Source organism: Rhineura floridana, chromosome 8 (assembly GCF_030035675.1).
Source record: "Rhineura floridana isolate rRhiFlo1 chromosome 8, rRhiFlo1.hap2, whole genome shotgun sequence".
NCBI lineage: Eukaryota > Metazoa > Chordata > Lepidosauria > Squamata > Rhineuridae > Rhineura > Rhineura floridana.
In genome coordinates this window covers 7983030-8009896 of record NC_084487.1, presented here as the reverse complement: position 1 = coordinate 8009896, position 26867 = coordinate 7983030, and the positions used below count along the sequence as shown (strand labels likewise).

At 45.2% G+C, this 26867-nt stretch overlaps 1 protein-coding gene and 1 pseudogene across 8 annotated transcripts in view; one reads left to right on the top strand and one right to left on the bottom strand.

Moving 5' to 3' along the window:
• PLXNA4 (plexin A4) overlaps positions 1-26867 on the bottom strand; it is a 748486-nt gene that overhangs the window by 35487 nt on the left and 686132 nt on the right. For all 8 annotated transcript variants that reach the window (XM_061638090.1, XM_061638091.1, XM_061638093.1 and 5 more), the window contains 5 exons: positions 23668-23771; positions 18135-18234; positions 15202-15392; positions 7333-7502; positions 1600-1812 (listed from right to left, as the gene is read on the bottom strand). In XM_061638090.1, coding sequence (XP_061494074.1) covers positions 1600-1812; positions 7333-7502; positions 15202-15392; positions 18135-18234; positions 23668-23771 — 778 coding nt within the window. The remainder of the gene's footprint in view (positions 1-1599; positions 1813-7332; positions 7503-15201; positions 15393-18134; positions 18235-23667; positions 23772-26867) is intronic.
• LOC133363429 (5S ribosomal RNA) lies at positions 14805-14923 on the top strand (annotated as a pseudogene).

Genomic DNA, 26867 nt, shown 5'->3' with positions numbered 1-26867 from the left:
GATGGACAAGGTGGGCTATGGGCCCTGCGAAGTGCAGTGGCCTATCTCTGGAGGGTAACGAAGAAGGACAGAAAAGGCCCCTGCAGGAATTTGAACCCGTGGCTTGGAGGGCACCTACCAAACAGCGTGTTCTCTGCATTGCCTTTCTCAGCTCCATCTCTTTCATTCCCACCTCCCTTGTGCCTTGAACAGCGTTTACTCTCAAGAGAAATTAGAAGTGAAAACAGCACATTCTCCTAATTAAAGAGCCACGTGGTGTGAAAACAACATGGAGCTAAATGGCTACGGGGAAGATTTTTCCACTTCTTTATAAGGAAGAAAAAAAGGACGCAAGAAAGAGCTCTGCTAAGGTTTCCCACAGCAATTAGCAGGTTGCTTCTAGGAGGGTTGTCACAAGCAGGACACGAAGGCTGCAGCTGTGCCTTTCTGTTCATCCCTTCTTCGGGGGCTCAGAGGTACACTGCCTCTGTATATGGGGGTTCCATTAAATCATGGCTAGTAGGCACTTTTCCTCTGCTAATGCCCTAGATGGGGTCACACTCTCCCCGAAGTGTGTAGTCTGGAGGTGCTCCTAGATTCAGCTGAGTCACTGGAGGCACAGATGTCCTCAATGGCGAGAAGTATCTTTTACCAGCCTGAGCTGGTACGGCAAGTACAGCAATTCCTGCATCAGAATTGTCCATGTATTGGTAATATCAAGGTGGGATTGCTGCAATGTGCTCTATGTGGGGCTATCCTTGAGGCAGGTCCGTAGGTTGCAGCATCTACTGCAGATCATGGTGGCAAGGCACCCCATGAGGGCAAACTACCTCTATCATACAACACCTTGTTTGTGGGATTTGGACAGACTGACAAACTGCTAACTGTGCCAAGATCAAGGCGTTTGTGCTAATATATAAAACCAGGTTACTTGACAGACCACCTTATCCCGTATATACTGAGGAGGTCACTGTGTTCTGCAGGAGAGTTTCTTCTTAAAAGTCTCACAGATATCAGAAACCTGCTCCATGGTAACTCGGAGCAGGGCTTTCAGTGTGGCTGCCCCTGTTCTGTGGGACAGCATCCCTGTTTATTAATTTATTTAATTCATATCCTGCCTTTCCTCCCAGAAGGAGCCCACGGTGGCAAACAAAAGCACTAAAAACCATCATAAAACATCACAACAGGTGACCACTATCTGCACTCTCCAAAAACAACGGAAGACATTTTTGTTTCAACAAGCTTTTTCACCTGGATGAGAAGATCTCTGGCTTAAGTGTTGCTTTTGCATTGTTTCATAAAACCTATCTTTAGTTGATTTTTGTACTGTTTTTAAAACTTTTTTTTAGTTTTTAAATTGCCTTGGGGCTCATGTGTAAGGCAATTCATAAAGTCATAAAATGACAATGATGATGATGATAACGATAATAACAGTAAATAGTCTAATCCCTTTTTAAAATCATCTAAGCCAATTACCATCATCATCTCTTGTGTCACTGAATTGTGTAAGGTATTATATGCAAAAAAGTACTTTTGTGGGGGGTCTGACCTAAAGGTCTTACCACCCATTTTCAATGAATGACCTCAAGTTCTAGTGGAGGAAGAGAAAGTGAGACATACCTTTCCACCCAGTTCTTGTAGCTAGGGATATCCTTGGCGTAGAGGAGCTTATTCGATGGAGAATCTTTGCCCAAACGGTGCTCTGAGGTTGAACAGGAGTCCATGAAGGTCTGTGCTACCACGGACAGGCAGGCGTCAGTGATACTGTTCTTGTGGATGTCAAAGACAAACTGTGGGTTTTTGATCATGTTCACCCAAAACCTTAGTGGCAAGCTTAAGAAAGGAAGGAGGGAAAGCAGGAAGTAAATAAATAAATAAATAAATGTCATATGTCAGTTTGCTTACTTCCGACTGCATACATTCAGCTTGTACTTTGCACTTTAACGAAAGATCTTCAGCCAACTGAATTGCAACTTTTTGCTTGTAATCAGAAATGCAAACTTCTTGCAAAGTGCTGCCATTTAAATTGCTGGCATGAAATAGGAATCCCTTGTTTGATTATTTTTCTCATTTCCTGGCTTCCTCTAAGGTAATCTGTCACAAGGAAACTTGAAAGCCTTGTTATCACCTCATTCGCTTGCCAGAGCAAGAATAAACGGCGAATTACCCTGGTGCTCTAGAAGATGATGTCACTGCTCCTGCTCTGAAAAAGTCCTGGAGCTGTGCTCTTCCTCCTCTACACCACCGCTCAAAGCTTACGCAGAGCTACGCGTTACAAGGAAAAACCATGTTTTCCTCATGAGGCAAATGCATGGGGAGACTTGTACAAATGGGAGGGAGTGGTGTTTAACCCCTCCTGCCTCCACTGATTCTCCCCTACAAATGTCCCCTGGCAGTTTTTCATTGTATTTTAACCCAGCTGGAGTCTGAAATCGTAAGTCAGCCTTGCAGAGAGGAAAACAGCTTTGGGGGGGCATTTGCAGGGGAGAATCAGCGGCTGCATCACTTCCTCCCACTCAAGTGTTTCTTCTCTACAGTGACGTTGCCAAAACGTGTCAAAAGCTTGTTTGGAATTCAAATTTGCCTCGCTAGTAATGGTCACAGATGCAAAACGAAAACTGAACACTGTGCCTCTCCACAGTTATTCTACAGCTCAGAATGCAAAACAAGGCTCTGCGCGTACAGAGAGAGCGCCAACTGACTTAAACCTTTTTGTTAGTCCAAACACTAATTAAGGATGTGTGACAGAGCTAAACAAACACTGCACAGTGCGATTTCAAGGCTCAAGGGGGTTGCAAGCTCAACGACGCTCCCAAGCTTTGTGGGGAAAATGAGTGGTGTAGCCCCTTCATTTGTCTCAACATGCTGTGGGAAGTTTCCCAATCCATGCAGTCAACAGCATTTGTCAATGCTTCTTCTTTTTCATGTACGCAATGTATATGGCAGCCTTCTGCTTAAAATTTAAAAGGCTGCTAACAAAAATGGGGGGGGGGAGAAATGATAGCATGCCATACAATAAAATAGACTTTTAAAAACTCTGGAAGCAACAAAACACAACATAATGATAACATTCCACAGAGTCCATAACACCATCAATTAAAAACAGCTTAAATAGTATGATAAAGGGCCTCAGTAAATAAAATATTTATTTATTTGAATATATTTTATTTATATTCAAATAAATAAATATTTTTATGCTGCCTTTCAGGGCAAAAAAGCTCCCTCAAGGTGGTTCACAAGTAAAATAATAAAACAGTCAAAATAACAATTAACCAAAACAACAGAATAAGAAACAGTTCATTACAATCAATAAAAAAATAAACAAACAGAAGCCACAACAGTTAAGACTATAGTTTACAAGATGTAGACTAGCATCAGTATTCAATGAAAAGTGGATCAGAACATGCAGGTCTCCAAGACCCATTAGGAAAGTGCTGACTGTTATTGAAAGATGTCGCTGTTGCTTTTTTTAACAATGTTAATGTTTTGTTATTTAAATTTTTGTAAACTGTATTGTTCTTTTCTGATGTGTATTTTGTATTTGTGTTTATGTTTTGTGAACCACCTTGAGGGCCTTTTTGGCCAAAAGACAGCATAGAAATAAATGGTAACATAATATAGCAGATATAGAGAGGGAGCCAAACACATCTTCCAGAGGAGGGAATTCCATAAGGAAGGAGCTACCACTGTAAAGGCCCTATCTCTTGTGCCTGTCAATGGCTGATCTGAAAGTCTGAGCAGGTCCATACAAGTGCAAATGGTCCTTCACATAACCTGGCCCCAAGGCATTTAAGGCTTTAAAAATGAACACCACCAGCATTTTGAATTGTATCCAGAAATGGATTGACCGTCAATGAAATTATTTGAGAATTTGCACTAAATGTTTACCGTAGCCCATGCTTAACCAGTTCCCTCCAGATGTTTCGGACCACAACTTCTATCAGCTGCACCCAACATTGCCAATAGTCAGGGATTATGGGTGTTGTAGTCCAACTACATCTGGAGGGCACCAGGTTGGGGAAACCTGCTCTACAAAGTCTCAGGTAGCACCTTGCATTTTGCCTTCAAAGGCTGTCCCAGATATAATGGAGGTCACCAAGGTATGGTTCACTGAGGGCAGGCTATCTCTGTCCAGGAGTGGTTGCAGCTGTTGTACTAGCCTCACCTGCTCGAAGATGCTCTGTGGCATGGAAGCTACTTGGGCCTTTGCCAACCAGGCTGACTGGCAGTGTGCCCTTGCGAGCTGATAGGAGAGATACTACATGGATTCAATCTTTGTAAACTTAGATACAAATTGCCCTGATCCACACTGATTAGATACAAATTGCCCTGATCCACAAATTGCCCTGATACCCACCAGAGTTTACACTTATGGAATGTTCTGATAACATGTCTGGCTCAAAACCACTGAAACACAGTGAAAAGCCACATTGTGAGGAAACATGTTTAGGAGTATGTGCTTACTGGCCTCTTTCCACCTGCCCTGGAAGAGTGGGACCTTGACTGACTGCAGCTGTAAAAGGTATCACTACCTGAAGATGCCAGAGACCACCTTGACTGTGGGGTGTTGTTTAGGGGCTTCTGTTTGGGTAAAAAATTAATTTCTGCTGGTTGGTTTTTTGTTTTGCTGTTATTGGGATCATGCTTCTGTATTTTATTGTTGTATTTTATTAGGAGTTATAAGGATGTATCAATTTATTGTATGTTTTAAGATGTTTTTGTTAACTTATTGTCCATTTGCATTTATTTTTTACAGTGAATTGTGTAACTTTTTTCCTGCTCATGTTGTGAGCCACCTTGTGCATAAATTGTTTGCTACAATGGGAAAATTTCATGTGTGTAGCCCGGAGTGTGGGATTCAAATGAAATGCTGGTGATAATTATATTAGAACCACGGCAACAATGCTCTTTTGTCACTTTGCCAACCTTATAGTCAATGCCCCCACTTGGAGCTCAGTGGAAATGATTACAGCTTCAAAACCTCTTCCTGGATTGGTCCAACTACCTTCAAAGGGGCAGCACCCATCAAATGTAAGGGATGAGTTTGTTACATGATAAATTAACTCCCACATATCATGACTATCTGTCTCAAAATTTCCTGACTATTTATGATTTCCACTCAGTTCTTCATTTACTGTTTCCTACTGGAACAGGTCCAGAGGAGAGAAACGAGGATGATCAGGGGACTGGAAACAAAGCCCTATGAGGAGACACTGAAAGAACTGGGCATGTTTAGCCTGGAGAAGAGAAGACTCAGGGGAGATGTGATAGCACTCTTCAAGTACATGAAAGGTTGCCACACAGAGGAGGGCCAGGATCTCTTCTCGATCGTCCCAGAGTGCAGGACACGGAATAATGGGCTCAAGTTGCAAGAAGCCAGATTTCGACTGGACATCAGGAAAAATGTCTAGTGGTATCACAATGGAAACAATGACTTAGGGAGGTGGTGGGCTGTTCATCACTGGAGACATTCAAGAGGCTGCTGGTATGCTTTAATTTGGATTCCTGAATTGAGCAGGGGGTTCCGCTCGATGGTCTTATAGGCCCCTTCCAACTCTATGATTCTATGATTCTATACTGATTTCTCCCGGGTCAAGGGATGTCTCTCTACATCTGGCAGTAGAAGATATGTAAATCAGTGGTTGCGAAGAAAACAGCCAAGGAATCTGTCTTGGAATCAATTGAATCTGACTGAGAGAGATCATTTTTTCCTTTCCTCAACTCTCCCCCCTCCCATCCACCTTCCCCCTTTTAAATAAACCTCCTGCTCATTTAGTCTGAGTGGCTTCAATCAGACTTAGATTAGTGCCATAGATGATGTTAATAATATGCTAATGTTTCATTAGCTGAAAGCCTCATTTGGTTGCCTGGAGTTTCTTTTTTTTAATTCTGTGCAATGCCGACAACCTGCCAGTCAGCATGGGGGGAAACACATCACAGCACCCTTCTCTCGCTCGCTTGCCTTTCCAAAATGTGCTCATGTGTTTTGCTGAGCTGCAGAGGAGACACAGAAAAATCCCTCCGGGGTGAGGCTGGGAGCGTTTCCTAGCAGAGTAGCACAGTGGCAAAAGGAATCCTCTCTGCTGATCTTTGCTTGTGGCTTCTGCTGCATGGAAAACGACAACAGTGGGACGAAACAGCAACCTAGAGCTGAGGTCCCCATTGCGACACCTGCGGGCACCCTCACGTAGGGACGGGTGAGAAACCTGATTCAGTTTGCATTGAACGCCAAATTTATCAAATTTATCAGTCTGCACTTTCTGAAGCAACATGCAAACCGAAACACAGCCACACGTTGAAATTCGCATTTATCTGAATTTTGTCATGCAGTTCTACAACTAAGCAATGTTTGAAAAAAATGTATATATCTGGGAAATATGTGCATAAAAATGGAGATAAGTGGGAAAAAAACATGCAAAAATGCCTGACATTAGGAGAAATTGCTTGCACAAATATGTACGTTAGTCAAAACTGCATACAGGAGGGGAAATTCTCACTAAAACGCTGGAGAATTTTCATGAGGATTTTTTTTAAAAAAATCACAAATTGCTGTAGGAATGTGAAGAACCGAATTTATGACTGGAAAAAGAGAGAAACAGAGAAGAGAAACAGAGAGATCTTTCCACCCCTACCCTCAGATACCCCCCTCGGTGCCCACCAAGGCCCCCTGCTCCTCTCATTTTTTGAAATTTGCGTTCTTCGGCTTTTTTGCCATGGGTGGCTCTGCACTGGCTGGAGAAGCATCATCCAGCCACCCCATTCTCTTACCTCCTTTCCCCCAGAATGCCTGTGGTGCCTGTGTCTGCTTTTTGGTTTGCTGCGGGTGGGGTGGGTATTTTGCCTGCTTTTTCATTTGGTTGTTTGGGGATTGTCTGCTTGTGTCTTTTTTTGTCTTTTGCGTGGCTGGGGAGTGCTTTGTCTATTTTTGTGGGGGGCGGCAGCTTTTTTTACCTGTGTTCTATTTGTTTTTGATGTGCAGGTGTTTAGTCTGGTTTCGAGAGGGAGAATCCAAACGTCCCCAGTTTTTTTTTCTGTGAAATGGGTATTTTGTGGTGCCCACACCAGTGTCTAAGATTTCCAAGTGTGCTCGCAGGTGCAGAAATATTGACTGAAGAAGTGCATCACAAAATTCAGATACATGTGAATTTCAAAGGATGGCTGTGTTTCAGATCTCACATTGTTTCAGAAAGTGCGAATTTGGTACATTCAGTTCTAAATGCAAAACAAATAGAATTTCCCCCCCATTCTTAACATGGAAACTAACCCCCCCTCCCTCCCTCCCGCTCATCAGCACAAGCATTTCCATCCCATTGCTGCTGCAGACTACGAATACCATCCTCTTGGTGCACTCACCAGTTGCTTTTCCAGGTGTGTCGGACGTGAGGGTCGTGGATGTTGTGCTTGTCTGCCTGTTCGTCCAAGAAGTCAAACATGTACTTGATGGCCAGGGGGAGGGCGCTGCCACGATGCGCTGTGCTGAAGATTGTCTCAAAGAGATCATCGACAAACTTCTGTAAAGTGCCCTGGTAGAAGAAGAGCAAAAGGAGGAATCAGTGTAAGCTGGCCCATCAACGGAAGGGCAAAAGGCTTTTGGGCCCATTCATGGAAGGGGCTAGTTCTGTGACAAAATGTACAATGCACAGCAGCCTGAGTTGTTGGATTCCCTTTGGCGCAGCATTCCAGCCTCTAGAACTAGCTTTCAATATACCCTTCCCAATCTGCAGAAGTCTTGTGCCACCAATCTGGGTGGACAATCAGGGATCCCACACACACAGGAACATAGGAACCTACATTGTACTGACTCAGACCATTGGTATATCTAGCTCAGCATTGTCCGCACTGATTGGCAGCAGCTCTCCTAGTCCTAGATATTCCTAGTCTTACCTGGGGACGCCAGGGATTGAACCTAGGACCTTATGCATGCAAAGCAGATGCGCTATCACTGAGCTACCGCCCTTGCCCAAACACACTGTGTGTTGTTGGATTTCCTTTCAAAATGGAGTCTTTTACTTGTCCATGATGATTGAGCAAAACCTTCTGTTGCTAGAATTGTGAACTGTTTATGCAGTTTTCATTAGATTAACCATTTGCTTCTTGTTTGATTAGTTTACTCAGATGAGTTTAAAGAATTTTGCATTTTGCCCAAACTTCAATGTAGGTGTCTTTTTGAGAGTCTGATTAGATGTGATGGGGACATACATGTTTGTTTAATTACAGGCCTGCCCCATTCACACACGAGGGTGGGGAGTGGGTGGGTCTTAAGGTTACATCAAAAGCGGCACGCGGGTGAAGGAAGCTGAACTCAACCTATTTGGGGCCGTTCAATGAAGCTGAATGTTGGAAGATTCAGGATAGACACAGGAAAGTATTTCTTCACACGGCACACAGGTAAACTGTGGAATTCGCTCCAAAGAGATGTAGCGATGGCCACCGACTGAGATGACTTTAAAAGGGGGCTAGACAAATTCATGGAGGATAAGGCTATCAACGGCTACTGCCTCCAAAGTCAGAGGGAATACCAGTTACTGGGAATTGGAAGTGAGGAGAGCACTGTTATAGTCAGATCCTGCTTGCAGGATTCCTGTTGGGGCAGCTGGCTAGGCACTGTGAGAAAAGGATGCTGAACTAGACGGGTCTTTGTTTTGACCCAGCAGGACTCTCCTTGTGTTCTTCTCCTTTCCACCAAGGCTGGGGAGAAAAGGGCCCATTCAGGGGTGTAAAACTGGGAGAGGGAGGGGGCCTCAGCTTCCCTTGTGTACATGCCTCTTTTGATACAGCAGGGCCCATCTTTATGGCGTTCTGTTTTCCGGCGTTCCGCTGATGCGGCGGCTTTCAATTAGGGGAAACTCCCCATTTTAAAGCCGATTTTGTGCTTTTGCGGCATTTTCGCGTCATTTTTGCGTGACGCGACCCATTATAGTCAATGGGTTCCGCTTTATGGCGATTTCTGCTTTATGGTGGGGGCCTGGTCCCTAACCTGCTGTATAAGCGGGGCCCTACTGTATAAAAGTCATACCCCCCCCAACCAGCCAAGCACTTGCATTATTTATAAACAGGGTGGGTACACTGATAGAAAATAAGGCTGCCCATGTCATGTCTTGTTCGAAACATTAAAGAAAATGCAGAGCTTGGAAAAGTTACTTTTTTGAACTACAGCTCCCATCAGACCCAGCCAGCATGGCTAGTGGCTTGGGCTGATGGGAGTTGTAGTTCAAAAAAGTAACTTTTCCAAGCTCTGAGAAAATGTGATTCAATTTTCAATTTAATCAATAAAAGCAATAGCCTACAATTTATTACACAATTTAATAAGGAACAACAACTTATTATTAAGTTGCATTTGCATTCCTCTGTTTCTTCATGGAACTCAGAACTGCATTACCCATTTTATCCTCCCAACAACCCTAAGATCTCCCTGATCAATGTCCAACATTCTGTTCACATAGATCAGAACCAAAAATAGCCCTTCACATATACACATTGACCTTTAATAACACATAGCAGCTAAAAAAAGCCCTCCATAAATTAATCTTTAACTTATCTATTCAGAACATTTATGTACTGCCTTTTGCAATGAATTTGAAGTGGTTTACAAAAAAAGTTGATTGATCTACAAAAATAGTTGATTAATCTATCAGTTAAACAAATTAAGGCAGGCAACGGTGTCACTTCCAGAAGGACTCCAGGAAAATGTTTGATGAGTAAGGGAAACACTCAGAAAAGAGGGGCAAAGATTAGAAGGGAGCTTAATGGCAAATTATTTAAGGGAAAGAAAATATGATAAAAGGGAAATGTTCTGATGATTAAAAAGAATATTAAAAAGGAGAGGACAACTGAGGTTCTCCTTACCACTGATGATAGGAGAAGATCAAAATGTGTTTAAACTACCAGAAGATTCACATAAACACAAGGAAGCTAATATTCATTAGCACTTGTGTGCCCACACATAGCTAAAGCATAGAGCAGCCTTTCCCAACCAGTGTGCCTCCAGATGTTGTTGGACCACAACTCCCATCAGCCTCAGCCAGCATTGCCAATGGTCAGGAAGATGGGAGTTGTGGTCCAACGACATCTGGAGGCACACTGGTTGGGAAAGGCTGGCACAGAGTCTAGGAGCAATAAACAAGATATTTGAGCAGGTTTAATAAGACAACAACTTTATTTTGGCTACAAAACACTACATTTGGTGTAGCACAGAGCAAGCATCCTGCAACCAAGCAGCCCATCTGCTGATCGATATCCCCAGCTTGGTCCAGTTGCCGGGTTGGCTTGAAGTTTTGGGGGCCCCATGGCATGAACTGATGCTGTGGCCTCTTCAGGAAGCCTGGGGGGGGGAGTGATGTGGCCAACAGCCCCTTGAGCTGGGGCTTTGGGTGGAAAATGTGCCACCAAGATCACTTACGGGGATCCCCCCCAAGGGGGAAGCAGGGTGCTCATTCTATGGTACTTTACAAAACACTTCACAAACGTTATCATGATGTGCTCCTCACATCAAAATCCTGTAAAGTAGGTAAGTGTCATTACTCAAGTGGGACATTTCTGGTTCAGTACCTCCATCTCTTAGGCACCACAAGATGCTGGGATGTTGATTTCTTGATGAGAAATAGAGATGGGCGAATATGTCTCATTTTTCCAGTCTTAAATTCAGGGTCTCCATACTTGCCCATAATTTGCGATTATAGACAGATAGATACATAGTCCTCATGAAAAGTCACCAGCATTTTAGTGTTAATTTCCCGTAATGTATACATTTTTGCAAAGCAATTTTCCTCTGATACAACATTTTTCTATGTTGTTTCCATTAATATATGCATTTTGATGCATGTGTTACTCCAGTATATGCATTTTTGTTCACCTTACTTGACTGGAGAACTGCACTCAAAAATCCAGAGAAATGTGAGTTTCGAAAGATATCTGTGTTTGGTTTGTGTATTGTTTTGAGAAGTGTGAATTAGGTAGGCTCACCAGCGGCGTCACTAGCGGGAGTGTGTGGGGGGGTGAACCTCCGGTGTGCGCCCTCCCAGGGGCATGGATGAGGTGGCTGGGCTTGCGAGCGCGCGAGTGCACTCGGGGCCAGCCACCCCGTCCATGCCCCTGGGAGGGTGCGCGCTAGAGGGGCACCCAGCTGGAGAAGGCCTGGGAATGCTGGTGCGCCTCCCTCGCCCCGCCGATGCTGCTCCCGTGATCGCCTGCCCGCCCGCCTCCGAGGAGCTGGAGCAGCCTTGCCGGGCAACGGCGTGGGGTGGGGCGGCTCTGGGTGTCACCCCCCTCATGGTGACACCCGGGTGCAGGCCGCACCCTCCGCACCCTGGTAGTGACGCCCCTGAGGCTCACCTTTAATATGAACTGAATCCTTAATATGAAGGACAGCTCAATGTTATCAGCACCTTGGTGTTGCCATTTTGCACCGGGGGTGAAGAAAGGACCAGAGGCAAGAGGCTGCGGGTCCTCAGTGATGGCCTCCATTGCCACCTTGTCTCAGGCGGATCCATTTTCTTCCCTAAAGCAATGCTGCTCAGCAGCCGCTTCTGCCTGCCTGCCGCATGCCATGCCGTGCTTTGAAGGTGTCAGCAAAATAAATTCTACATAAATAACAAAGTGCCAGCATTGAGCGACAAGGAGGTGGTGCCGCACGGAAGGCATCAAGTGTTAAACCACCCTCCATGGCATTCTTGGGCCGAAAGTCAACTGTAGAGAGTTATAGAGCTGTCAGGCAAATCATCTCCCATGAAGCGCTGAGCATGGTGACGGATTGAGTGCTCACCGCCTGCTTGCTCAACACCTTTGTACAGGCCAGCGCCTCAGCAGAGGGGCTGTTTTCCCTGTCAACCAATCTGCTTGAGAACTCTCTCTCTCTCTCAACTCCTCCACGAAATGCTCTTCCTGATCACCCCTCTACACATTAGAGAAAAATAACTATTGTGTTCCAGACAACAGGCTGCATTATGAAGGTGTTACTCAAGCAGGATGTAGCATGTTCAGGGTCACAGAGATGCTGCGCATATGGGAAGTTTGTGCATTGCATTATAAAATAGCTTAGAAATCGCTTTTGTTAGCCAATGTTTGCCTGACATAGGTGATGCAAAGGTTGTTACTCAAAGCTTAGCACTTTCCCTGTTTTTAAATGCATTCGTCTAAATATAGTTGGGATGTTTAAATGAGTCTCCTTGGCTGCTAAGACTCTCCTTGGTGGCTAGCGACTGAAATTCAGGGCAGATCCACACTATTCATTTAAAGCTCACTCAACACCCATTTGAAGCACATGAATCCCACCAGAGAATCGTGGGAACTGTAGTTTGTTAAGGGTGGTGGGAACTATGACTGTGAGGGGGAACTACACTTCCCAGGATTCTTTGGGGTAAGTCATGAGCTTTATGCGAGTTGGATGTGCTTTAAATGTATTGCATGGATCTACTTTATCACACTGCTGGAACTCTGGAATCCCCTCCCCTCAGAAGGCGTGGTAGGCTTCATTGCTGTACAATCTGTGGAGGCTTGTTCAAAATGTTTTTATTATTTATAATTATTATTATTAATGCCAAGCTTTGGTGATTAGGTTCATTTAAAGTTGGGACAGACAAAGCCATCAGTTTGTTTGTCATTTTTCACAATCTTCACATCATCACATCTCCTCAGTTTGCATTTTAAAAAAAGCCTCAAGAAAATGCATCAGCATTTTAGTACATATTTAGTTTAATATACACTTTTTGTACGCTATTTTCCCTAATAGAATACATTTTATGTGTTATTTTCACTAATATATGCATTTCTATGCAGACTTTCCTGCTAATATATGCATATTATTTATTTTATTTATTTATTTTCATTTATTGTTTGATTTATATCCCGCCCTTCCTCCCAGGAGGAGCCCACCAGTAGGACCTGCAGAGAACTGCAGATTTTAAAGGATAGTCTTTCAGTTCATGTATTGCTTCAGGAACTATGAATTCCCCAAACCAAATGTACTCCCCCTTCCCAAGGTGTAAGTATTTAAAATATTGGTACTTTCTAAATGTTTATGAATGCCCCAGGAAGCATCTGGCTGTCAAATGTTGGAAAAAGGACTCTGGACTAGCAGGGCTCTCTGTGGTCCAATTCTGCAGGAGTTTCTGGCTGTTCTTTTGCTCATTCATCTCTATAGGCAATGGCGGCTGGTGGCTCCCAAGTCAGTGGGGAAGCGGAATCCGTTCCGGGTTTTAGTCTGACCTTTCAAGGAGCTATCCCTTGGACAGCTGTAACCTGTCCTGCTGCTTCAATGCAGGGTGGTGTGCCCAATTATGCTTTGTTTTTAAAATAAAACATTTTGGCTCTTATCTTGTTTTGGGGCTACTTGCTTCATTTTTTACTGTTTTATCGTACATCACTTTGTGAGCTTCTTGAGGAAAAGCAGCTTATAAATTTTAAGGATAAATAAACAGGGTTGGATTCACAGTTATTTATGCTTAAACCCACTGAAATGAATGGGACATGACTTACTTAAGTCTCATTGATTTCAACAGGTCTGCTCTAAGGTTGAACAAATCTGGAGCCAACCAATGTGTATTTCAATAGACAATAATATTATTTGTTTTTATTTATTTTATTTATTATTATTACATTTATATCCCACCTTTCCTCCAAGGAGCTCAAGGCGGCGTACAAACCTGGTTCTCCTCCTTCCAGTTTTATCCCCACAACAACACTGTGAGATAGGTTAGGCTGGGAGATAGTGACTGGCCCAAGGTCATCCGGCAGGCCTGGCTCCAGCAGTGGCCCAGGTGGGGCACTGGCCAAGGGCCCAGGAATGCAGAGGGGCCCCTCACTGGCCCCAGCGGAATGGGATCTGCTGCTTGTTGCTGATCCTATCCTATTCCAATGGACAGGAGGTGTCCCCCCCCCAGCTTCTCTTTTTATCTGAATCATGAGAGTGGAGGGGAAATTGACAGGTTAATACCATGGAGTTGAAATGCTGAGCCCAGAGTGTCTCCTCAACTTGGCACCTGTCTCATTCAGTGCTGATGTTGGAATGGTCTAGGCTGGTTGCCTCCGAATTTCTGTTTTTATTTATAAGCGGCGGTAACGCAGCCAAAGCTCTGCTCACGGCCGGAGTTCGATTCCAACGAAAGGAGGAAGTCAAATCTCCGGTAAAAGGGGTCGAGGTCCACTCAGCCTTCCATCCATCCGTGGTTGGTAAAATGAGTACCAGCATATGCTGGAGGGTAAAGAGAGGCCGGGGACGGAACTGGCAATACCACCCCATATATACGGTCTGCCTAGTAAACGTCGCAAGACGTCACCCTAAGAGTCGGAAACGACTCACACTGTAAGTGCAGGGACACCTTTACCTTTACCTTTTAAATGCCCCTCCAGCAGAAGGGCAGAAGAGCAGTGGCAGCCACTCCAAGCCAGGCTGGATCATGAAGGAGCAAAGGAGGAAGAGGAGGCTTCCTGGCATGGTGTGCTCTGCTGCAGGGCAAGCATCAGGGTCGCCGGAGCCACGGCAGGAATGCCCCCAATGAACTTACAGACAGAGGTTTGGCATCCCTCCCTTCTCTCTCTCTCCTGTCTGATTCCTCTGTCACCCCAGTCTTTCTGTTCAGGTTTTGTTTTACTGTAAAAGGGTGAGGCCAAGAGGGAGGAGGAGTGTGGTTTGAGGAGGAAAGCAAGAGGGCAAGCCCCTCCCCGATAGCCGGCCCTGTCATCCTGTGAGCTTTACGTCTGAGCTGGGATTTGAACCGTGGTCTCCCAGGTCCTAGTCCCACACTCTAATGGCTACACCACACTGGCTCTCTAAATAAAATTATTATACACATATAATTGAAACATAATTATAGTGATATATATTAAATGCCTACAGCCATACTACTGTGAACACACCTGATCTCATCTGATCTCGGAAGCTAAGCAGGGTCAGGCCTAGTTAGTACTTGGATGGGAGACTGCCTGGGATTACCGGGTGCTATAGGTTTAGAGGAAGGTAATGGTAAACCACCTCTGAATACCTACCATGAAAACCCTATGAATATATCCAAAAAAGAGTCATTGGGTTGCCATAAGTCATAATCGACTTGAAGGCATATAACAACAACAAATATTAAATATCTGGGTGAATAGCAAGAAACTCTGCTGATAAAGCAGTAAATCCATCCATACATTCATCCTCTCACCTGCCAAGGGTGCTACCATCTTCTGGCCTTCAAAGCCCTGCCCATCCAATTCTTCCCTCATTCCCCCATCCTTCTTTACCTTGGTGGCTAGCAGCCTGGTCAGGTAGATCTCTGATACCATCTTGCTCCCTCGGTCACCCTCTTTCTGATCTCCATGTTCGTGGTTCTTGACCAGATGCCACATCTTGACCCCGCTCTCCAGGTCAGGAGTGATCATGGGCGTCCGGGAGCGCAAGCTGTCTGGACTGCCTGTATAGCGGATCATGTTTTCTGAAAGAACAAAATTCCACAGCTTCAAGAGGTTTCCTTCCAGGACACAGTGGCTGGAGGCTTTGGGGTGTAGGGTTTTGTATGTGTATGAAGCCTTGTATCAAAGCTGGGCACACTACTAGAAGCATGCAACACTAAAGGGATCTTGTCTGGAATCAATGAAGCAGTGGTGGCTGGCGGCTTTCAGTTTGGACTAAAACCCAGAGGGGATTCCACTGCCCCAATGACATGGAGCCACTAGCCACCACTGCAATGAAGCAATTCTTATTCTGCCTTAGTAATTAGAAGAGAGGAAGTATGCCTCTGAGCACCAGATGACAAGGACAAGCAAGATGAGACAATTATCACCTTCATGTTTTGGTCTAAGTGCCCATAGGCACCTGGCTAGCCACTGCTGAAGACAAAGCACTGGACTAGATGGAAGTTTGGCATCATCTAGCAAAGATTTTCTTTTGTTCTTAAGCAATCTGAGCTGGTGTCCATATTTGTGGTCAACAGCAGGCAGCCCACAAAGCCATTTCCAGCCTGGAGATTATTGGGTCCATTAATCAAGGACTCACAGATGCTTTGACAGTTAAGATCCCACTCCTGCTGCAATGGGTGCCAACAGAAGCCATCCTTCAGTCTTTCATATCCCCTATGTATACCGCGTCCACTACCTATTGTTAACCTCTTCAAGCTGGAACTTCCTTCAAGGCAGAGAGAGTTAATTAAGTCACATGAAGTGCGGCAAGGCAACCATTCTATTCTGAGCCATCTATATAGGACACAAAGCCTCAGCCGTGTGTGTGTGTGTGTGTGTGTGTGAGAGAGAGAGAGAGAGAGAGAGAGAAATCATTAACAAAATATTAATGTTTCACGGCCTGTGTCATTCTTTGCTATTCAGTTGAGTTGTGTCCCACTTGACTGGACAGATTTTTTTGTCATCCTTTGATTTTTGAAGTCTCATAATGATGTATAGCAAACTTCCCCAACCTGGTTCCCTCCAGATGTTTGGAACTGCAATTCCCATCAGCCAATGCTGCTTGGGGCCACTGGGCATTGTAGTCCCAAACATCTGGGGGACACCAGGTAGGGGGAAAACTGAGTCGGACATATGGTATCCATGATTGCCCTTTTCTTCTACCATACTGGGTTCCTTCCCTGTAGCTCTTTAGGCATTATAGAACCGTAGATTATTCACTGCATTGGGCTTTTGTGTCTACTATCCTGGCTCAGTGCCCAAATTCTGCGAGTGTGATTTTGACAGGAGCTCCTGCGGATCTTAGAGGGATATGCAAATCATTACGCTGAAGGGGGAACACTGCATTTTATAAGGTTAATGTCTGAAGTGGGCCCAAATTGTCATCTGTCACAACCAAAGGCCAGTGGTCACCGAGAAGGGCAAGATCTATCTTGGAAGCCTCACTGCTATATTAATTACTGCTAGGGGCACCTTGGCTGTAGCTTAAGTCATTGGTCATCCCCTGGCGGGTCCTGACCTGGCCTAAGGTGGGTTGGATCAGAAGTGCTGCTGCCGTTTCCTTTCCTTTCAGTCTGCCCCCCACCCCGGCCACCCACTCTGGCAGTTATTCTCTGGGAAGAAGAAGGGGTGCGAAATAAATCATTCAAAAGCGTGCACAGTAGAGGGATGTAGAATCTTCCTTATTCTTTCCAGAAATATTTCCACCTCTCCAAACAGTGGCGCTAAAATCCAGTCCAGCCCAGAAGTCAATCCTACTGGCTTCAGTAAGATTATTCAGTGGGGAACATGGTGTAAGTGAGTGTGTGTCGGTGTGTGTGTTTCCTGTATTTCCCTTATAAAGTCATGCAATGGGACACCTGCAGGGGAGAATTAGGAGGCAGGAGGGGTAGCTTAACCCTCATTTATTCATTTATTGAATGTATATCCCTCCCTCCCTTCCAAAGGAGCACACCCACTTCAAGCCCCTCTCATAGGTTGCTTTGAAGAGTCTTTCCCCCTCCCAATTGGACTCTGCAACCAGAACTCAGCACACAGCAAAGTGGGGGAAGCATCCACAGAGGGGAGGGACTCCACAGGAGAGGGCTAGGAGCGTGAGAAAGGGTTAAGCACCCTTTCCTCTTACCCTGTCAGTCCTTCTCTTCCAAGTGCTTCCCATTCAGATTATCTCAGCAAACATAGATTTGGGAGCCCATATTTGCTGAGTGAACTCGTAGTTCCAACCCTAAGGATTGCAACCTTATCTGCGGTGCAATTTTCTCCAGGACAGGACTACAGTTTCAAGACTTTCAATTCCCAGTGTTGTTTTTCACCACTCCGCAGAGGCCTGGCTTAAATGTACATCAGCCCTGATTGAAGAGCACAGGGGTTGGCTTCATTGTGCATCATTACCACTTTAGAATTGTGAGCAAGTAATTTTGCACATATTTAGTAGTAGTAGTAGTAGTAGTCTAGTAGTAGTAGTCGTAGTCGTAGTGTTGTTTTACATAGGCTGACAAGCGCATATGCACACGTTATTCTCCATTATCATTATTTTTGCACCAGCTGCAATTGCAAGGGGAGTCCTGCCACAGCTGGTCTTTGATCCTTATATAAAGTGCTGGCTGGGTTACTATTGCACGGTGAATTTCTAAACGTTCATAGCACTTCTAGAATGCACTGCCCACTGCTGGTGCACATCATGCAGAAAACCAGGGTGTGAGCCGTACAGCCTGGGCCTGCACTCTTTCCCCCTTCCCCTCCACTGTTGCCGCGACTTGCCCCTGTGCCCAGGTTCTTACCATATTTGCTAGCAGAGGTCCTGGAGACGGTGGAATTGTTGACAGCATTGTAGGCTGTGACTTGCTTGGACACTAGGGCCACCACGGATCCATCTGGCACCTAAACAGGGAAACAGCCATTTGTCAGCAGGACAGCCTGGTGGCAGAAGGATCCTCGGGAGGAAAAGCAATGGACCTTCTGGTGATATTAGGGGGAGTGAGGTAAGCAACCATACAATGGGTTGTGGGTTGCCTCGGGATGTTGGAAATGAAATCTGCTTGTGGGGGACAGCAGGAGGCAGTTTCACATTTTCCAGTCCCCTCTGGATTCCCATGGAATCCATAGCACAAATATGGGGGCAATGGATTGCAACATTTATAGAGTGATGCCGACAGAAACAACTGCAGCGTTTGCATCACCCTGCTTTGACAACTTGCTGGGGCCAAGGCAGAAGTGGGGGCAGCATGGTGCAAATGTACCACTGGACCCAATCTGGTACTCCTGCCAGTGCGTTGGTAAAATGCCGACCTTGCCCCTCCCTGTCCCGTATGCACCAATGACTTGGCTGAAGGGAGGCCAGGTATGGGGTACAACCCCATCGCACCATCTGCTGCCGCACCAACGTGAGGAGGAGAATGGCAGCCTTGTTCCGGGCACATCTGGGGCCGACCTGGGATTATTCTGCACCTTTACGAAAGGCTTTATGCGGGCAGCCTCTGGGACTGTGGCCCACAAGAAGCCACTCCAAACACGTCCAGAAGAACAGAAAGCTCTCCAAAGATGGGAAGCTTCCCAACTCCTGATTGATGCCCTCTCAGAGCCTCTCTTCCAAAAGCCAGGGAAACGATAAAGAACACTTTGCTGTGTCGGGAACATCTTTGATGAGTACGTAATTCGGAAGAGAAGAAAGGGAGAGGGGGAGGACCTGTGGAAGAGCCGCCAGCTCTTCTATCAGCAATAACAATAATTAGCACTTAACACAGAGTGCCTTCATCTTCAAAGCTTCTCTGAGATGCTAATTAACCAGCTCTTCTTGGAGCCCGGCTTTTAACATCTGTGGGCTAGTCTTCTCATCCTCACATGAATGGGGGAGGGTCAGCAGCGTGTTCCACAGAGACGCTGGAAGCTACCCAATGGGTGGTAGTAAGGACCAGATCTGACAGTGGCCCCCGTGGCCTGCTGTAAGACCACTTAGGTCTTCAGGACAGGTTTGTCTGCCTGGTGCAATCCCATCCCTTTACAATCTCAGTCATAATGGTAGAAGGACAGATTTGGAAAGGATCTAAGTAGGTCCTTCTGCTCCAGCCTCTTAACCTACCTGAGAACTATATTGCAGGAGGTATCATGAGTGATCCTGAGGCAGCTGCAGACATGGCTATTCGCAACCAGGGGGTGGTATTCAAAGTCCTAATCAGAGTAGACCCATTGACATTAATGGGCATGGTTAACTTAGGTTCATTAATTTCAATGGATCTACTCTGGGTAGGACTTAGTTCACTACAATCCAGGGTCCCATTGATCAATTAGGGCCAAACTACATGGATTGTGTCCTACTGGGAAGAAGGGCGGTATATATATATATATATATATCTACTGCCTGGTGCGCCATGGTACATGCGCTTAAGGGTATATTCTTAAGTGTGTTTCAAAGAGAAAGGTCCAGCTCATTTGCTCTCATTCTTTGAAACAAAAGATGATGATGATGATGATTTATTACATTTGTATACCGCCCCATAGCTGAAGCTCTCTGGGCGGTTTACAACAATTAAAAACATTAAAAACAAATATACAAATATACAAATTTAAAAACACTTAAAAAAAAACAATTTAAAAACATGCTAAACTGCCTGGGAGAAGAGGAAAGTCTTGAAAGATCTGGGAATTCTGTGTGTTCTACATTCAAAGCTGGACAGTACAGGCCCACAGTCCAATAGGCGTATAAATTTCAGTTGTCTATCCCATTCCCAACTACATAAAAGCAAGACTACAGCTTGAGAAAGGCATAGGCAGCTGCCTTATACCAAGTCAGACAACAGATCCATCTAGCTCAGTACTGTTGACATTGACTGGCAGAGGCTCCAGTCTTTCTCAGCCCTACCTGGTGATGCCATTGGGGATTGAACCTGGGACCTTCTGCATGCAAGGCAGATGCTCTACCGCTGCTTTATACTGAATCGAATCCACCTAGCTCTGTATTGTCCACACTGACTGGCAGTGGCTCTCCAGTATCTCAGGGACATTCCACTGAACCTGGGACCTTCTGCATATAAGGCAGATGCTCTGCCACTAAGCTGTGGCCCTTCCCATTCAAAAGACAGTTTGGTGCATTTAATTTTTCATAGCCTCACTATTATCTTTAGTTCTTCTCTTGGTTTTCTACCTCTCCAAATGATAAGGGAACTGCTAAATGCTGTGGCATTCATTGTTGCAATATCTATAAAATCTACCTCCCTCTTCCTTTTTTGATGCAACTAAAGATCTTGTTCCCTCTCAATTTCTAGCGCTGAGCACTGCAACACTCTCTTCCTTGGCCTTCCACCCTCCTCTTCCTACCTATTCCCCTCACACAGCTACAGACTCCAGAGTTCTCTGGGAAGAGGGATTGATTGATAAACCACTCTGATAATTATAACTCTGTATGGGGTCTCCTAATAACTCTCAGCACCCTTAACAAACTACAGTTCCCAAGATTTCTTTAGGGGGAAGCCATGACTGTTTAAAGTGGTGTAATAGTGCTTTAAATGTAAGGTGCGGATGTGAGTTTGGAAACCTGAGGGTAGGGATAGGGGAGAAATTAGATTCAGCTCTCATTTAAAGCCAGATCTATCAAATTAGCACTTTCCAAAATAATATGAGAACCCTAACCCAGCCATCCTTCAAAATTTGCACTTATCCTAATTTTACGATACAGGTCTCCAACCAAACAATGTTTACAAAGCATAGGGGGAAGTGTGCATAAAAATGAATATATTACTGAAAATAACATACAAAAATGCATTACATGAGGAGAAATGGCTTTCAAAAGTGTGTACATTAATCAAATCTGCATACAAAAATGTGTTTCTTAGGAGAAATTTGCACTGAAATATTGAAGAATTTTCATGCAGATTTTTTTAAAGAAACAAAACAATTGCAAATTGCTGCAGAAATGTGAAGAACTGATTTTAAGATTGGGAAAATGAGAAACAGAGAACCAACATTTACAGACCCTTCCAACCCTAGTTGAGGGTGGGGCCTGTGTGAGTGTGTTTTCTTTATTCAGTGCTTAGTTTACATTGACACAGAAAAGCACTGCAATGATTCAAAAGAGCATAAGAAGAGCCATGCTGGATCAGGCCAATGGTCCATCTAGTCCAACGTCCTGTTCTCACAGCAGCCAACCAGATGCCCATGGAAAGCCCACAAGCTGGACCGGAGGGCAAGAGCACTCTCTCCTCCTTCGGTTTCCAGCAACAGGTATTCGGAAGCATACTGCCTCTGACTATGGAGGTAGAGCATGGACATCATGGCAAGTAGCCATTGGTAGCCTTATCCCCATGAATCTGTCTAGTCCTCTTTTAAAGCCATCCAAGTTGGTGGCCATCACTGCCTCTCATGGGAGTGAATTCCATAGTTTAACTATGCGCTGAGTAAAGAACTCATTACTTTTGTCTATCCTGAATCTTCCAACATTTGGCTTCATTGGATGTCCATGAGTTCTAGAGTTATGCAAGAGGGAGAAAAACTCTTCTCTATCCACTTTCTCCATGCCAGGCATAAATGTATACACTTCTGTCACGTCAGCTTTGACTTGCCTTTTCTCTAATCGAAAAAAGCTCTCAATGCTGCAACTTTTGCTCATAGGAGAGTCGCTCCATCCCCACGATCATTCTGATTGCCCTTTTCTGAATTCCACGTAGGTGACTGACTTGCTTCCATCTGCCATTGTTGAGAATGAAGGCACAATACCCTTCACGATACCCCTCCCTGGCCTAACCTAACCCCCTCCACCTTGCACTGCTAACATGCAGGACTCTCTGGGGAACAGTGGAATTTCCCTTCAGGACAGAAATCATCAATCTCCTTCCTCTGTCTGAGTGGAATTAACTCCTGTCCTCCTCATTATCTCATCTCCGCTACCAATCTGTTTCTAATCTGTGGCCTGACATTTCATCCAATGCCATCAAAGGACAGGCAAAGGCATTGGGGGGGGGGAAGCTGGATAAAAGAAGGGAGATGGGGAATGGTTTTCTTTCCCATTCTGGATATTTCTGATTGAATGTCACCAAGTGATGGGGAGACCTGATGAGGCAGACGGAAAGAGGCACATGCAGAAGGGTCCAGTTGGTGAGTGGAAATAGAGTGACTTGTTATTTCTCTGGCCAGCTTCATTGTAACTTTTTTTTAAACACCTCCCTGCATCTAGTAAACTAGTACATCGGGGAGAAGACTGTTTAAATTATTTTTAGCCATCCTTCATCAGAAGATTCCAGAGCAGAATATGGAATGAACAAAATTCTTTGCATAATTACTTGAAGCAAAAACAAGCAAGCAAAAAACTCCCTCCCACCAAAACCTCAGCAATAAATTTATTTATTTATTATTTAATTTGTATCCCGCCCTTCCTCCCAGCAGGAGCCCAGGGCAGCAAACAAAGCGCTAAAAACACTTTAAAACATCATAAAAACAGATCTTAAAATACATTAAAACAAAACAGCGTTAAAAACATTTTTAAAAAAACAACTTTAAAAAAGGGTTAAAAACATTATTAAAAAACATATTAAGCAATTCTAACACAGACGCAGACTGGGATAGGTCTCAACCTAAAAGGCTTGTTGAAAGAGGAAAGTCTTCAAAGGTGCCGAAAATATAACAGAGATGGTGCCTGCCTAATATTTAAGGGGAGGGAATTCCACAGGGTAGGTGCTGCCACACTAAAGGTCCATTTCCTATATTGTGCAGAACGAACCTCCTGATAAGATGGTATCTGCAGGAGGCCCTCACCTGCAGAGCGCAGTGATCGACTGGGTATATAAGGGGTAAGACGGACTTTCAGGTATCCTGGTCCCGAGCTGTATAAGGCTTTGTACACCAAAACTAGAACCTTGAACGTAAATGAGATCAAAGCCAGGCTAAAATTTTGTAGAACTGTGGAACAAAGGAGGCACTTCAGACTAAAACATTCTCTAAGGGGCCTGGCCAAAGAGGGGATTGAAATATCAACAGATGTGTCTCCTTAGGTATCTGCTCAGAAGCCAGCCCTAGTGAGCTCAGTGGGATTTACTCCCCACTAAGGCTGCAATCCTATACACATGTGTCAGGGAGTTAAGTCCTGCTGAACTTGATGGGGCTTGTATCTGAGGATGCATACAGGATTGCACCGTAAGTGTGCATTGAGATTCTGGGACATCGCTCTCAGATCACATGTTGTTTCACTGACATCTCTAAAAATAATTGCCACTCCAAGAGACAACGGGACCCCGGCCCCCTGACTTCAAGTGGGTCAGAACAGCAAAATTCCAGAGTAAAATTTCACCATCAAGTCTGAGCAAAATGAATAAGCCAATTGCTTGCCTGATAGTGGGCGAGGGTATTAAGCCTCTTCCAGTCGTTCTCGATCTTGGTCGTGAGGTCCTCATCTTGAAGAATCATCCTGGCCCCACTCGCCTGCCGCCACTCTGCAGGGAGAAAGAACCACAGGTGACTTTCCCTGCCACAGAAAACCATTTGGGAGGATGAAGTGGCGGCTGCTGTGGGGGTTGCTTATTGCTGGCTCTCAGGTGGCAAACATGGGTCTCCCCAACGCTTCATCTGATCCCTACATTAAAAAAAGGGGGGGGAAATCTAGAGTGCCTCTAAGACAGGTGTAGGAAACCGCAGGCCCAGGGGACAAATGTGGCCCTCAGTGCCTCTATCAGGCCCTTGGGATTGTCCCCAGGCCACAGCCCCCATTGGCCCTGTTCCACATCCTCCTGGAGTGCTCTTGCCTGGCTGGAATGGGTCTGTGAACTCTGAACACATCTCCTGCATGCCTCGATGGAGGACCAAGAGGGGTGTGTGAGTGTGTACAGAAAGCAGTCAACTATATAAAGGTAAAATCTACATGTGTTGTTCCACCCACTTCTGCCTCTGGCCCTACCCACCACTAGCATGTGGCCCCCAGAAGGTTGCCCTTGTGGTGAAGAAGGCTTCCCACCGCTGTTCTAAGCCAATGCAAAATGCCTCCCTCTAACTACTGAACGACCACAGCAAAACCCAACCCGGATCTGGGTTGCTCTCAGAAAGCTCCGATACCTAACATCACCGTTTTTTAAAGGGAACATGAGAACATCAGCCACAGTCTCTGCTTATGCTTCTCATGCAGAAATGTGAAAAGGGCTGCCAATTTGTTTTGGTCCTAGCAACTCCCTTATTGCATAATTAAAATGCATTTGCAAAACTGATGCTTGGCTTCTGCTATCCACTTTGCAACCTGCTGTGGAAGATCTACTGCTGAAAGGAAGAGGAGAATCCATGCTGAACAGAACCAAAGTGTGAGGACACACAGCTTTGCCTGGAAGGGGGCAGAGCAGCTATGGAGAGCCCCTAAACCTCATCCCATCTCTCTCTTCTGGGGCAAGCTGCTGACCGACTGACCAAGCACTGCTAAGCAGACCAGAACTGAACCTGAAGAGGAGGGGCAACAGGGGTGGTGATTTTGAGCAGAAAATGACTACTTAGGAAAGAGTTAAGTTCTACTTCCCCCTTGCCATGTCTCAGTTAAAACTGGCACCCTTACCTGAGGCTACTTTTTTTTTTTTAAGTTTGGGTCTTCATTACATGTGTTTGCATGTAGCACCTTGGATACTGAGGGTGCTTAAAAGGTAAGAGGGGAAGGTAACATCCAGGAAATAAAGGGGGCCCAAGGCCATTTGTTTTCATTTACAGCACTACGGCCACTTCCAGACTGTTGCCATTTTTGGGTAGGAATCACATTCCTGCAAATGTAGGTTGCACAATTGTAGGCAATTGAGTGATCTTGCGCAACAAATCCGCCTCTGCAAATGTTTTTGCAATAAGGAAAGTGAGTGGGAAGATGCACTGGAAAGTGTGGAATAATGCTTGCTTTGATGCAGTGTCATCTAACCTCTCCACAAACAAATCAGAATGAATGCTCATTAAACAGCCAGCATTGCCTACTCTCGCTGCAAACAAATAAGGATGAATATTCAATAAAAATGGTCATCCGGAAGGATCCTAAATGAAAACTGCCAGCTCTGTCCACCACATTTGCTTCCCGTCCCATTGCTTGTGAATCAGCAAAATCTGATGGCTCCTGCATAAAGGAGACACAAGTCCCCTCTTCACTCTACACAGCGGTGGCTGTTGCCCACTGGGACTAATGGGGCGGAAGGCAGGGAGCCCAACAGTAAGTGGAGCCAGAGCCAATCACAGGCAGAGGCAACTCATTCTGCTTTTCTCCCCATTCTCCTCCCTGGTGAGTTCTCCAAGGGCAACCCTGAGACTAAGGAGGTGGAAGCTGACAGCCAGTACCACACCCTAGACTGTCTGTAAGTAAAGAATTAGGCAGACAGGGGCTGGCTGACTGAGCTGGGTGCAGCAGAGCCTGTCAGACCACCACCTGGCCGACCACTTCTCTCACACTGGTCCCAGCACAGATCTCTCCCGATCCCACCACTAGGCACCACTACCTGACATACTGTAACGCAGTGCTGCCCTGAGACTTTGCCTTAGTCTCCACCTTGAGGAGACTGCTATTATGTCTAGATACACTTTCAGGCCTCAACCCCTCTGTAACCTTCTGTCTTTAAAGTCTGCAGCCCTGGGTTGCCTTGGATACCTGCTGCTGTTACACTAATCATTCACCGCTGCCACCATCAATACTGTTTCCTCTCTGATATTTGCTCTGCCCACCCTTCTCAACTGTATGTATCCAGCCAAGGATCAGGCGTGTTGTTAAAACCAGATTCATTGAATAACACAGGGGATAAACAAGATTAAATTCAGTTGTCATGCTTGTGGTTACATATAAACGTACTTCAACTTCTTGGTTACTTTTACTTCATATACGTTAGCCCTAAAACCTGCCTCACTACCCGACTAAAAACACATCCACCCTCTTCAACTGTCTCTCTTCAACTCTCCGTTCAACTGACTCCAGCAGACTCTCAACCAACTGACATTCTCACATATATTCCTTCAGCCGCCCAGATGCTCAGTCAATCACAACACAGCATTCCTCAACATTCCAACACATGCACTCCCCGCTCCCAACTCACTCAACTTACCATATTTATTCTACAAAACTGACACTTACCATAAATATTGTACAACATTATAGGGGCATCACAGTGCCCCACTTGTTATAATGAACCAGCCTCCACTGGCTATACATAGTATCATAACCACTTTGAACCGTCATGGCTTTCCCCAAGGAATCCCCAGGAGTGCTGTTTGTGAAGGGTGCTGAGAGTTGTTAGGAGACCCCCTATTCTCCCCAGACAGCTGCAATTCCCAGAGTGACTTAAGAAACTACAGCTCCCAGGATTCTTTGGAGGAAGCCATGGCTATTTAAAGTGGTTATGATACCGCTTTAAATGTACAGTACAGATGGAGCCATAGGCTCTGATCCTAATTTATTACATTTCCACCTTCTGGAAGGAGGGAGGGGGTTAGAGTGGTGGTGGTGGGGAATCCCATCATCTTTATCATGCCTTCCAGTCAGAAAGGGTGGTAAATGCAAACTCAGGAGATAGCTGCTGTGAACTCTTTAT